The following is a 12,025-nucleotide window of genomic DNA, read 5'->3' on the forward strand; positions in this document are numbered from 1 at the left end:
AAAGTTTTTCTTAAGGTCTGCGGTTTATTAATAGCCTTTCTCATAAATGTGATGCAACTGTCTCTAACACCTCAAAGAACATTCAGAAACCCTCCCTGCTCCAGTTAGAAAATGCCAAGGGAGCGCCAAGAATAGAAAGCATCCACCAGGGTGTTCAGCACTCGATTGATAGAACTTGGCTTGGACCTGCACAGCAAAAGCAATCTTCTAAACCTATGCTTTTGCCCCAAGGCCGCCTGTACTTTTAAACTATACTGAATCGCCTTAGGGTCACTTTTTAAAAAAGGCAAAAAAATGTACAAAACCACTATTCTTTATAATAAGTATTCCGCTGACTTCAGACAGCCAAACTCATTGAGAAGTCAAGATCACCTTTTCAAATATCATGTTCTGTTGAATCGCAATAGGGAACACAGAAGGAAAGCAGTTTGTCTCCAGGTACTGATTCAGGAGGTAGACACCAAGGTACACACCTTCCTTGTACGGCAGGAACACTCCCGGGCAAGAAATCTTAAAAAGAAGAGGAGGGCAATCAGTATTTGTTTTTGTGCAACAGGGCCGTGTATCTCCTCAACTCCCACAGCCTCTGAAATGACCCCATCATTGCATCCTTCACCTGTACCTCCCAGTCTCAGCATCCTCCTAGCTCTTCGTCTAGCTGGATAACCCGGTCCCCTCCCATGTCTCCGCCAGGTGTCACAATCGCGCTCTGCCGCTCCTTGGCCCGCCCTCCAGGATGGCAGTGCGGAAGCGGAAGAGACTGCGGGGCCGGGAAGCCTCTCTCCGGTCTGGCCGGGTCCCCGGGACCAGCCGCCCGCCGCGATGCCGAGCCCCAGGAGAACCATCGAGGGACGGCCGCTGGGCTCCTCCGGCGGGAGCAGCGTCCCGGGCAGCCCGGCCCACGGAGCAGGCGGTGGCAGGTTCGAATTCCAGTCGCTGCTGAGCTGCCGCCCGGGCGCGGATTCAGCCTGCGCCCGGCTGCGCGCGTCCGATAGCCCGGTGCACCGGCGCGGCTCCTTCCCGCTGGCTTCCGCTGGCCCCGCACAAGCAGCCCCGACCCTGCCGCCCGAGGAGGACCGCATGAACTTGAACCCGTCCTTCCTGGGCATCGCCCTGCGCTCCCTGCTGGCCATCGACCTGTGGCTGTCCAAGAAGCTGGGAGTGTGTGCCGGGGAGAGCTCGGCCTGGGGCAGCGTGCGGCCCCTGATGAAGCTGCTAGAGATCTCGGGGCACGGCATCCCCTGGCTGCTGGGCACCCTCTACTGCATGCTTAGGAGCGACAGCTGGGCCGGGCGCGAAGTGCTGATGAACCTGCTCTTCGCCCTGCTGTTGGACCTGCTGCTGGTGGCTGTGATTAAAGGACTGGTCCGCAGGCGCCGACCAGCGCACAATCAGATGGACATGTTTTTCACCGTCTCAGTGGACAAGTACTCCTTTCCCTCGGGCCACGCCACAAGGGCCGCGCTGGTGTCGCGATTCATCCTGAAGCACCTGGTGCTGGCCATTCCACTGCGGGTGCTGGTGGTGCTCTGGGCCTTCGTCTTGGGGCTCTCCAGGGTCATGCTTGGGCGGCACAACGTCACTGATGTAGCTTTCGGCTTTTTTCTGGGCTACATGCTGTACAGCATTGTGGATTATTGCTGGCTGTCACCCCACAATGTTCCTGTTCTCTTCGTGCTATGGAATCATCAGTGACACCATCTCATTGATTGTTGGCACCAGGAAGTCCACAGGTTTCCACCTTCGAAGAATCTGACCTAAACCAGAGCCATCCAGTTGTCCCTTCAGCCATTTCAAACACCTTTGGGAATTCTGGGATCACACTGTCTTGACCTGTTCCTAGGCGGGAGCACGTGCTGGCTATTACTGAACACAGGCATACTAGAGAAAGAAAGTCTATTGTGTATGTATTCAACAGCTGTTTATCTCCAAGACAGATGCAAAGAAATCAAGCTGGCTGATTATACAATTGCTATTTGTTTAAAGTTGACAGATTAGTGTTAATTAGTAATCCCAACAAACAGTGTTACCACTTGTAAATTGAACATTAAGAGACACGAGCTTCCAGATAAACCATGTGCTTATTCCCAGCCCTTCCCCTCTGGTAGATTTTAAACAGTATTTTTAAAATTTAAGACAGATTTTCCCAGTTTATTCTCTGAACATCTGTGGCCACAATTGGAGCTTTTTCTGTATCCTGGTTGCTTAAGAAGCTCTCCCACCTTGGTGGATTAGGTCATCAGAAGAGGTCACACACAGCACTTGTCTTTCTTCCTATTGCTCTCAAAAGGTCTTGAGGTGTTTACTTTCCACTGCTCTCTAATAATGTCTTTTAGCATTCATAGAACAAGCCAGGATGTTAAAGAAGACAGACTGAAAAAGTGAGCTTGTCTAAGGGTCCCACAGAAATGTAAGTATGACACCACTGTTCATTCCTGATGACAATCAGTAGCCATGCATAGCAGGGGGCCAAGACGCTGAGCTGCTGGGGAGACTGAGGGTCTGGAAACAGACAGACCACAGATGTCAATGACCAGGGGCAGGAGGTGAAGCCCTGCTCCCCATCCTCTCTAAGGAATAGAGCATAGGGTTCTCTGTTAAGGAGAAAAAATGGAAAAGAGGTGTGGTGTTCAGTGCGCTGCATAGCTTCCTTGTGTATACCACAGAGATGACTTATGCTCTCCATTTGCATATCAGTTCCACTTTGCTGTATCCAGCACATTTTCGATAACAGTACTTAACTTGAAATTCTTCGGGAGAGCCTGTTGCCCTACATGAGCACCCGGTAAAACTCCTAAATTTCTGTTTACACGGAAAGCTGTTCGTCCACGCGCCTCCCCCAATCATTAGACCAAAGACGACCAAATAATGTGGTAGGTTTCTGATTCCTGTCTGACCTGGAAAGACCAAAGGGAGTATGTGCTATATGAATCTGTAAATGCTGCTCTGACGGGAAAGGAAACCTTTAAATCACCCGTGGCAGTGGGGTCGTCAGGTAATCTTAGTGACCAATTGTTCTGGCATTTATTAATAAATGGAACGGATTGTTGGATGTGATCCAATATGCAAGGATATGGACCAGACTGTGCAGAATGGCTGTGCTGAACGGTTCTCACTGGGAGGAGGCAGGACCATAGAGAGTGGGGGCTAGGCACACCAACAGGATCAGCTCTTTCTCTGAATAAAACAAGTCATTGCATTTCCACAACACCCTGAACACTAACTACCTCGTTGCTTACTGACTCTGCCAAGCTGTGAGGTTCTAAGTGGTCTGACTGTGTGGTTTAGATTTTCAGATTTTGGTTTGGTTTGGTTTGGTTTTCAGGACAGGGTTTATTTGTGTAGCTCTGGTTGTCCAGGACCTCGCTCTGTAGACCAACCAGGCTGGCCTTGAACTCACAGAGATCTGTCTGCCTCTGCCTCCCACGTGCTGGGATTAAAAGCGTGTACCACCACTACCCAGCTTCGGAGATCATTCCTAATTGTAGCGTTCAGGCCAGGCATTTGAAGGACAGTGTTTTCTCTTACTGTGTCCCCGGATCTGATTACTGAGGGCCTATCTTCTGGTTTCTAGTTACACTTCTGGAATTTCATGTTTTGTTTGCCGGGGCCTGAATTTGCCAGCTTTCTAAAGCACAGAACGGATCAAGTTACCTGACTTCATGGCTCATCCTAAATTCTCTCGAGTAAAAAAACTGATTTTTTTTTGTTAATTACTTGCACACTGATTACTTGCCTTTTTAAAAACGAAATAAATTAACCAGTACTGTTGAATGACATGGGATGAAATCTTAATTTGTCTTGCTGTAAGAGAGTTCTCTCGGCCTTGTAGGGATTCCTTCCTCTTCCTGAGCACTTGAAACTGAATCAGCACAACTGATAATGTCAGTAGAATGGAACCAAACCAGGGCCCTTTAAGGTCAACAAGCTCCATGAAACCCTAGAGTTTGCTGTTGTATGGCATCTAGCTGAATTTCCATGCAGGGTCCTGTTAGCATCCACTGTAACTATGGCCAGTACTGAAGCCTCTGATAATCAGGAGGCCAAGCTCCATGCCAGTCTTGTTGCTATAGATGGGAGAATGATACAAAAGGACTGACTGACTCCAAAATGGGAACATCGTCTCTGGGCTCCAGCTGAAGGAGAAGTTGGTGGGTAATTAGAAAATGTTTATTGTTAGACTGAGTGTCCTGTTGAAATTACCAACCCAAAGCCGAGGGAACGCGCTTTGCCTCTTGGAGGTAGCACATTGGTCAAGAGTGGAGCTTTTAAATAAAATTCTATGTTCTTTGATTACTTAAAGAAACAAAGTTAAATCCTTTATCCTTGGAACAAAAGTTCTTCGTTTTAAAGAAACCAAGAAACACGTTGGTCTTGCAAAGAAAAATAAAACTCGGGACAGATTGAGCTGAATTAAAGCCTAAGAGGTCCACGGATGACAAATGTGCAGAATCCTAGGGACAGAAGTGCAGTGTGTCCCAAAAGTGGTGTGTGTGGAGACAGTGGAGGGGAATGTGGGGTTAGCAGCACAGGCTCGCCGATCTCTTACCGCCCGGATTTGAAGTTCCACCACCACCTCCAGAGGCATCCTTCCCTGTGTGGGCGAAAGCACCGGAAAGACGAGATCCTTTTGTGCTGAGCCTTGAACCAATTATTTCTTAGTTTACATCAAGGCAAATGTTTCCCAGCTTCCCTAGCCCCCATCCCCACCCTTTTGTTCCCCCATCAGTCCCCCAAGCCCAGGTCCCTCCCACCAGGACGGGTATCTCACAAGCTATAGATTGTAAACTTCCAGAAGGCTGAAGCGTCGGGTTGCCATGGACACTCAAACGCTCAACCTTCTCCCCTGGAACGCTAGCAGATTTAGGCGCATGCGCGCTAATGCTCTGCTGGGAACCGGAGTTGTTCTCAGCGTCCTTGCGGTGGCCCGGCCAGTGACAGCCTTAAGGGTCTGGGAACCTGTCTACAGAAGCTAGGAACTTCTGCAGTCTTTCCCTGGACGCTTGTTGACCCCAGTCACTGTGTTCAAATGTTTACCATTTGTTTTGTTTACCATTTGATTACTATTGTGTAATCGTTTTTTAGTGGCTGTTGCGACCCCAGACACTGAGATTCCTGTGACAATGTCTATTTAGCATAGTTGCCCATTCCCTAGGGGACTCCCTCATTAAATGTCTTGTCTCCTTTTGCATCAGAAAACATGCTCACTGACGATAAGAAATCAATGTACTAACTAGAAATAGGTCATTTCTAAAGAGGAGAGTTGGGAATCTCATGTCTAGAAACAACACTGACTTCCTCTTCACTGCCCAGTTCAGCCTTTCCCGGTAATTTAAGGCAGGCATTGACTTGGAGCATCTCCCAGAGGAGATCCGTCAGGTGGCAGGAGCAGAGTATGACTTCTCAAGCAGCAATGAAATGACAGGTTTTTTTTTTCCATTTTATGTGATTTTTAAAACAACAATAGTGGATAGGAAGAGAATATGGCTGTTTTTAGCAGATCCAAAATTTCACTGAAGGCCAATGTCTCAAAACAAGTAAATACATAATAGTCTTAAAAATTAGGGCTGGGCCATGTGGTTCGGTGGTGTGGTTGTGTTTGCCCAGTCTAGTGGTCACCAGAACTACATAAATCTGTCTTTAATCAATGTTTTACTCCTAGCATGGTTAAGAGAATCAGAAATTCATAATTAGCCTGGAATAGCTAATGAGTTTGAGGCCATCCTGGACTACATGAGACCCTGCCTCAATAAGACAGAATTTTAAAGACATTATCTTGTGAGTTATTATTAATACTTTACATTGAGATCTATGCAATTGGAAATGGTGCAAGAAGATATCCCTAAAAACATACTGCTGAAGATATTCACTTCAGTAGCTTTAGTAGTTCATGTTTCTGAAAGGAAGAAACTCAGTGGTGAAGAATGAAGCCTTACATCTATACCCAGCTCCTAATGCGCTCTCTCTCTCGCTCTCTCCCCCCCCCAAAGACGTATAGAGATGGGTGCCCAGCTCTCTGGATGCCCAGAGCACAGATACGTCATGACAGCTAACTGGCACAAGACCTGTGATGTCACAGGGATACCACCACCAACTGATAACACTAACACTGTGCCGAACAAATTTATAGTTAAGTTTCCAGAGGTAAAACAAAAGGGGGGACCAATTCTTACCGAAGATCTATTTCAGCTGCTAGGAATTTATTCTGTGGCTATACTTTCACACACACACACACACACACACACACACACACACACACACACACACAAAACCGTGGCGATATATGCCTCATCATTAAGATTAAAAAAAATAAGAATCAAGCAAAGTTCACTAAGTAGAGTTATATTAAAGCTGATGGTTATTAAAAAGCATGAAGAAAGAATGAAGCAGAGCTGTGGATTTCAACAGTAAAGAATCTCTAAGAGGAAAAGAAATGCATGACCCAAAAATTACATTTAGTACACTGCTATTTCAAATAGAAGGCAATACAATGTATAATTATGCTTAAAGTGTTTCTGGGGCAAGACAGTAAGGAATCACTACAGACTTAATAAAGCTACACGTTTGGAAAGTGATATGAGATTCCCTTCTGTTTATGTGTTGCTTTTATTGGTTAATGAATAAAGAAGCTGCCTTGGCCTGTGATAGGGCAGAGTAGAGCTGTGTGTAGGGGGAGACTGGACTAAACTGAATGCTGGGAAAAAGAAGGCAGAGTCAGGAGAAGCTATGGAGCCTCCAGAGGAGAAAGACATGAGCTGCCAGCCTGAATCTTGCTGGTAGGCCATGAGCCTGTGGTAAAATATAATAGAAACGGGTTAATTTAAGATAAAAGAGTAAGCTAGCGATACTTATGATTGGCCAAGCAGTGATTTAAATAATAAAGTTTCTGTGTGATTATTTCGGGAGTCTGGGTGGCTGGAAAATGAACAAGTGGTTTCACCCAACAGGAAAGAGACTCAGATAGAGTGATTGAAGGGAACCTTGCTTTTCACTTAATACTCTTTGGTGCTGTTAAGGGGTATTATTCCCAACAACCTCTATTACTGAATTCAAAAATGGAAAAATTAAATAATTAAAAAACATAAAACAACAGAAAAAAGAGAAGCCTAAAAGCATAGGAAGAGCAAGAGCCCACTCTTCTTCAATGGTGGGAGCCAAAGCCTGCATATCACATGTCACAAAAACACCCATGAGAAGGTATCTGCCACTTTTCCTTCCAGGGCAAGGGATTGTATTCTCTGATCCACAGCTGTTTCAGGAATCTCACACTCTGAACTAGTAGGAGACATTTCCTGCATGTTTAGACATAGATTGTTCTAGAAGAAACAGAGTTTCAAAGGACTGCTGGTCACATCAGGTCAAAGGATTGCTGCTGAATGCTTGCCGAGCTCTTGTGGAGTGGGGGGGCCACCTGGGTTATCTGACCCATTAGGAGGGAGGCCGCCTCTTCGTCACCTTTATGCCGTCTATTACAGCTAGTGTCTCTCTGAAGGCGGGCGGCCGTGCTCCATAATACATGACTGAAAGGCCTTTAAAGTCCTGTCCTGATGCATTTATTTACGTCTCCACTCGGTGAGCTGATTTGCTAGGCTCTCCAGTCTTCCATGCCAGCGAACTGTCCTTCAGCAGGCATGAATAACACCAGCAGATTGATTTCCAAAGTGAGTTATTTGTGAGAAATGCCTGCTGAAAAACAATAACCAAGTTCATGGACAGTCTGGATTATCTCAGCAACAACACATTCCCAGGGCACTAATTTTGTTCCTGTGCACGAACGAAGCCTTCAGATAGAAAAACCTATCTCTTATATCTGCCCTTCCCCCAAAGTCTTTCTTTAAAACGTTCTTTAACAATTTAGCTTTCTCAATATGTCAAGAAGAAATTTTACCTTTCTTTTACTATGAATAAAAATGAACTAACTACACCTGACTCTTTCCAGTTTTAACAAACTGTAAAGCAGAAGTTTCTATTTAAAAAAATTATTTAAACTGCATCCTTTAGGGAACTCTCCAAGAAGGGTCAGGCTGTTACTAATTCTGTCACTATGGTAACACCACATACCTACCTATTTTATTAAAAGGATGGATCTATAGAAAGCATGTGCACTAAGTTGAATCAGGATGCTAGTGCGACATTATCAATATGGTGGTGACATATAACTAAGTTAGCTAAAACAAAGCAACGTTGAGTTCCTCAGTGGCACCAGTCACATTCCCAGTGACGGCACAAAGAGATCGTTTCCATCAGCAAAGACTGTTCTAGTGTGCAGCATTTTTCTAGACTTAACTGCTCTTAAAGGAGATGTAGAAGGGAAATATTTTCTCATTTTGTTTTAGAGTGTCAGGGGTAAACCTAAGGCTAAGGCTTTGTGCACGGCAGACAAGTACTCCACCACTGAGTAACATGGCCAGCTAAAAACCACATTAATGGTCTCCCAAAGAAGCCATTCTATAAGTCACATGTAGAATGTTGAGCCGTCTCCTCAGCAACTAAAACAGTCAATGGCATTGTAAGAGCAAGGAAGTGTTGGCAGTAAGTGGTATAGATTTTCAAACTCTCAATAACCAAATATTTTATGTGTGCCATTTTTGCACCCTGAATTTTAACAAACCAACTCAAACGGTGTTTGAGAATTCCAGGCAATGTTGATTTTATTTGGAGTTATACAATACCCAGTGATTAATTTTGATAGGTATGATAAAGCCTTTGTGTCTTTGCGCAGACGCATTAACTTGGTTTAGAGTCACATATTAAGGGATTGCATTGTCCTTTTGTTACTCTGCAAACATGCCTGACAAAAGCAATTCAAGGGAGGTTTTCTTTTGGCTCTAAGTTGGAGAGTACAGTCCATCATGGTGGGTAGGATGCCGCCACAGGAGACTGAAGCGGCTGTTCACTTTGCTTGGGTCCACAGTCAGGGAGGTAAGTAAGATGGATGCTGCTTCTCCACTTGCTCCAGAACCTGTCAGGCTCCACTGGCAGCCTGCTTGCCTTGCCAGCATGAAACTTGTAGATTCATCCCCAGCAGTCCATTGGATGGGGTCACCCACCTTCAAGTGTGGGTCAACAAAGACTGATCATCATAGGCATGTGGCAGTAAAATTACGGAAAGCTGAGATTTTTCCTTTCAAGTATTCCACGAAATGAAGAAGAGGAATAAAGCAAACATAGCAAAATCCTGACAATGACTGAGTTGTGACATGAGCTTTCTATAGTCTAAACATTTGTGTGTTCAAAATACATGCCTTTCGATCTGTAATATGTGCTTAAATAGGAAAAGCTACCTACCACCTGCTTACATGGACCTCCCGTCCTACGCTAGCCCATTAAAAGGACTGCGGCCATCAGCCTTACATCTCCTTTCCTAGCCAGATCATATGCATATAAAAGGAAAATATGGTAGAAAATTCAATGAAGATGCAGACAAGATAAGTGCTATACAGTATAATTAATATCTTGCAATCATTTTTGAAGGAACACCATGGAAAGAAGACTGCGGACTGCGGCCCTGCACTTTAAGAACAGTGGCCTTACTACCAAGCACAAACTGGCAATTTTCATATTTCTTAATGAATATATAGCTCTCAGCCAGGGCTATGAGAGAGACCTGTCTCAAAAAAAACAAAACAAAACAAAATAAAACCAACTAACCAAGCAAACAAAGAAAAAAACAAATACTCTGTGCTCCAGAATTTTCCCTTAGTTTTGGGAATGTTTCCAAAGAAAAAGCAAATTAGAACCAAAAGGCCTGTAACCATCTTGAAGTTGTCATGGATCTGAGCCTACACACGGGATCTATTTTTTATAATGGCATTAGCATTTATGAGCCAGACTAGTGCTACACCCTGGCTTGAGCTGAACTCAGTGGCATTTGCGGGCTCAATAGTGACAACGATGGCACACAAACCCTTCCTAGGGGACGGACGGCTTCTAGGAATTTGTCCTATGTACTCTGCAGTTGGAAAGTCGTTTCCTTGAGAAAGGCGAACTTTCTGATTAGTAAGCATATTACAATATAAATCAATTTCTAAAAACATAAGAAGATAAAGGGGTATGATGAAGTTCCAAAATTTGTTTTATTACTGTTGTTATTTTAAGTATTAGGAGATGAATCTCTGGTCAAGGTACTTGCTACGTGAACCTAACAGCCTGAGTTCAATCAATGGAACCTCCCTGGAAAGGTGGAAGGAGAGCATACATTCTCTACCTTTGACCTCCATGCTTGCACACCTTGGCAAGCACACACACACACACACACACACACACACACACACACACACGCAGTAATAATGTGTAATAGTAAGGCACAGGTTTTATGCCCTGAAGTTAACAGTGGTTCACAATGAGTCTTCTCATGGTGTCATATTCATCTCCCTTCATCATTTATGATTTGAATATGAGATGTCCCCTGACAGGTTCATGTGTTTAAACACCTGAAATACCAGCTGGTCCCAGTGTTTTGGGAGGCTGTGGAACCTTTGGACCATATGGACTAGCTAAGAGAATTGGATTTCTGGGAGTGGACCCTGAAGGTTGCGTGTGTGTCTGTTCCCAGGCCAAGCCGTATGCTTCCTGATCTGCCAAGATGCGAACAACTGAAACGTCCTGTGCCCACCACCGTGGTGCTGGTCCAACATGATGGACTTGTTGCCTCTAAAACTATGAGCCAAAATAAACCCCTTCTTCATTGAGATGCTTCTGTTGGGTATTTTATAACAGATCAGAAAAGTAATAAAGTCATCTGTCAAAAAATAAACTTCTTCATGCCCCTCATCTGCCCTCTTTCGCCTTGACTTAATCCCGTTTCCATCCATCCTTTGTCATGTCCCATTCATCCATTCATCGTGTATGTAGTGATCATTACTACGCATGTGGCACAGTTCGGAGAATTGCAAGTGTGAATGAGATGCAGCCTGCAACCATACGGTGCTTACATTCTAGTGAAGGAAGAAATAACAAATACGAACCGGAAAACATAGTACCATGAATAGCAAGAAAAACTATACAAAGTGGTAAGATGAAGGGTTACAGGTTAGAAAGGGAGTAAGAACCCGATTTAGGCTTAGTGACTAGGCTAGCCTCATGAGAAGCAGAGAGGCGGGGTAGGGGAGGGAACAGAGGGTGGCTTTTCTCAGTGTTTCCTGCTTTTATAACTTTGGGAGCCTGGACTTGTGACTTTCTGGGTCTTAGAACAGCCCTCCTTTTGCGGGGAGAGAGGGGAACGTTTAAATTATAAGGAAATAGCTCATATTTGGACACGTTAAATTTTAAATGTGCATCATCCATTTTAATGGGGATGTCCAAACTGCAGATACACAACATGAGGCTGAAGTGCTGGGGTGAAAGTCAAGACTTAGATTCCAGTTTGGGAACGATCAATACCCAGACGTTATTTAAAGCTATGGTCATTGACGAGATCCTCCCCCACATAAAAATCTGAGGAGTTCTAAAATTAGAGGTCAGGCAGAGGAGAAGGGAATCAAGGAGAGGAACTTAGAACCTACAGTGAACTCTGCACCGACAGAGAGCTGGTTTCTTTGCCAGGCACCACTCAAAGCACTTTGCAGTTTCAAATGAAGAGGGAAAAAAGTTTTTTCCTTTTCTCTCGCCTGTCACACTTTCCCCTGTGGCTTTTTAAGCCTGACCTCAACAGAGGTTGAGTAAAATGCTTTTCAACTTTTATTTATGATTATAAAGTTCTATACTTGTAGGAAGATCAATCAGCACAATACAGAAATGCTAACAATGGAAGTACGATCCTCAGAAACTTGATTCCTGGCCTTATCCACCAAGGAAACCATTACATTTCTTCTATACCGTCCAAGAATTTTACACACACACACACACACACACCTTTAAAAATAAGTACGCTCTCATTCTACATAGATTTCCTTCACTCAGTGCCCTGTCTGTGTAGCCTAGGGTGGTGGTGAACTTGATACTCCTCACACCCCAGCCTTTCCCAGGATTACAGACATGCACCACCACATTAGTTCACTGCAGAGATATTTCCATATCAGCACAC

The 12,025-nt window shown here is 44.7% G+C and overlaps 2 protein-coding genes across 4 annotated transcripts in view; one reads left to right on the forward strand and one right to left on the reverse strand.

The window, feature by feature from the left end:
* The window catches only part of Spata6l (spermatogenesis associated 6 like), a 41,390-nt gene that overhangs the window by 27,465 nt on the left and 1,900 nt on the right, over positions 1-12,025 (reverse strand). For 2 of the 3 annotated variants that reach the window (XM_075973791.1, XM_075973790.1), the window contains exons 1-2: positions 617-762; positions 373-510 (exon numbers count right to left, since the gene is read on the reverse strand). In XM_075973791.1, the coding sequence (XP_075829906.1) occupies positions 373-387 (15 nt within the window). In that variant the 5' untranslated portion in view covers positions 388-510; positions 617-762. Of the gene's footprint in view, positions 1-372; positions 511-616; positions 763-12,025 lie in introns of those variants that run through there. The other variant, XM_075973792.1, reaches the window with a different exon arrangement.
* Positions 823-3,774, forward strand: Plpp6 (phospholipid phosphatase 6). Its single transcript, XM_075973789.1, has one exon. It carries the CDS (start codon positions 823-825, stop codon positions 1,693-1,695), a length of 873 nt encoding a protein of 290 aa, XP_075829904.1. The 3' UTR covers positions 1,696-3,774.

The sequence above is a fragment of the Microtus pennsylvanicus genome, chromosome 5, assembly GCF_037038515.1.
Source record: "Microtus pennsylvanicus isolate mMicPen1 chromosome 5, mMicPen1.hap1, whole genome shotgun sequence".
Taxonomy (NCBI): Eukaryota; Metazoa; Chordata; class Mammalia; order Rodentia; family Cricetidae; genus Microtus; species Microtus pennsylvanicus.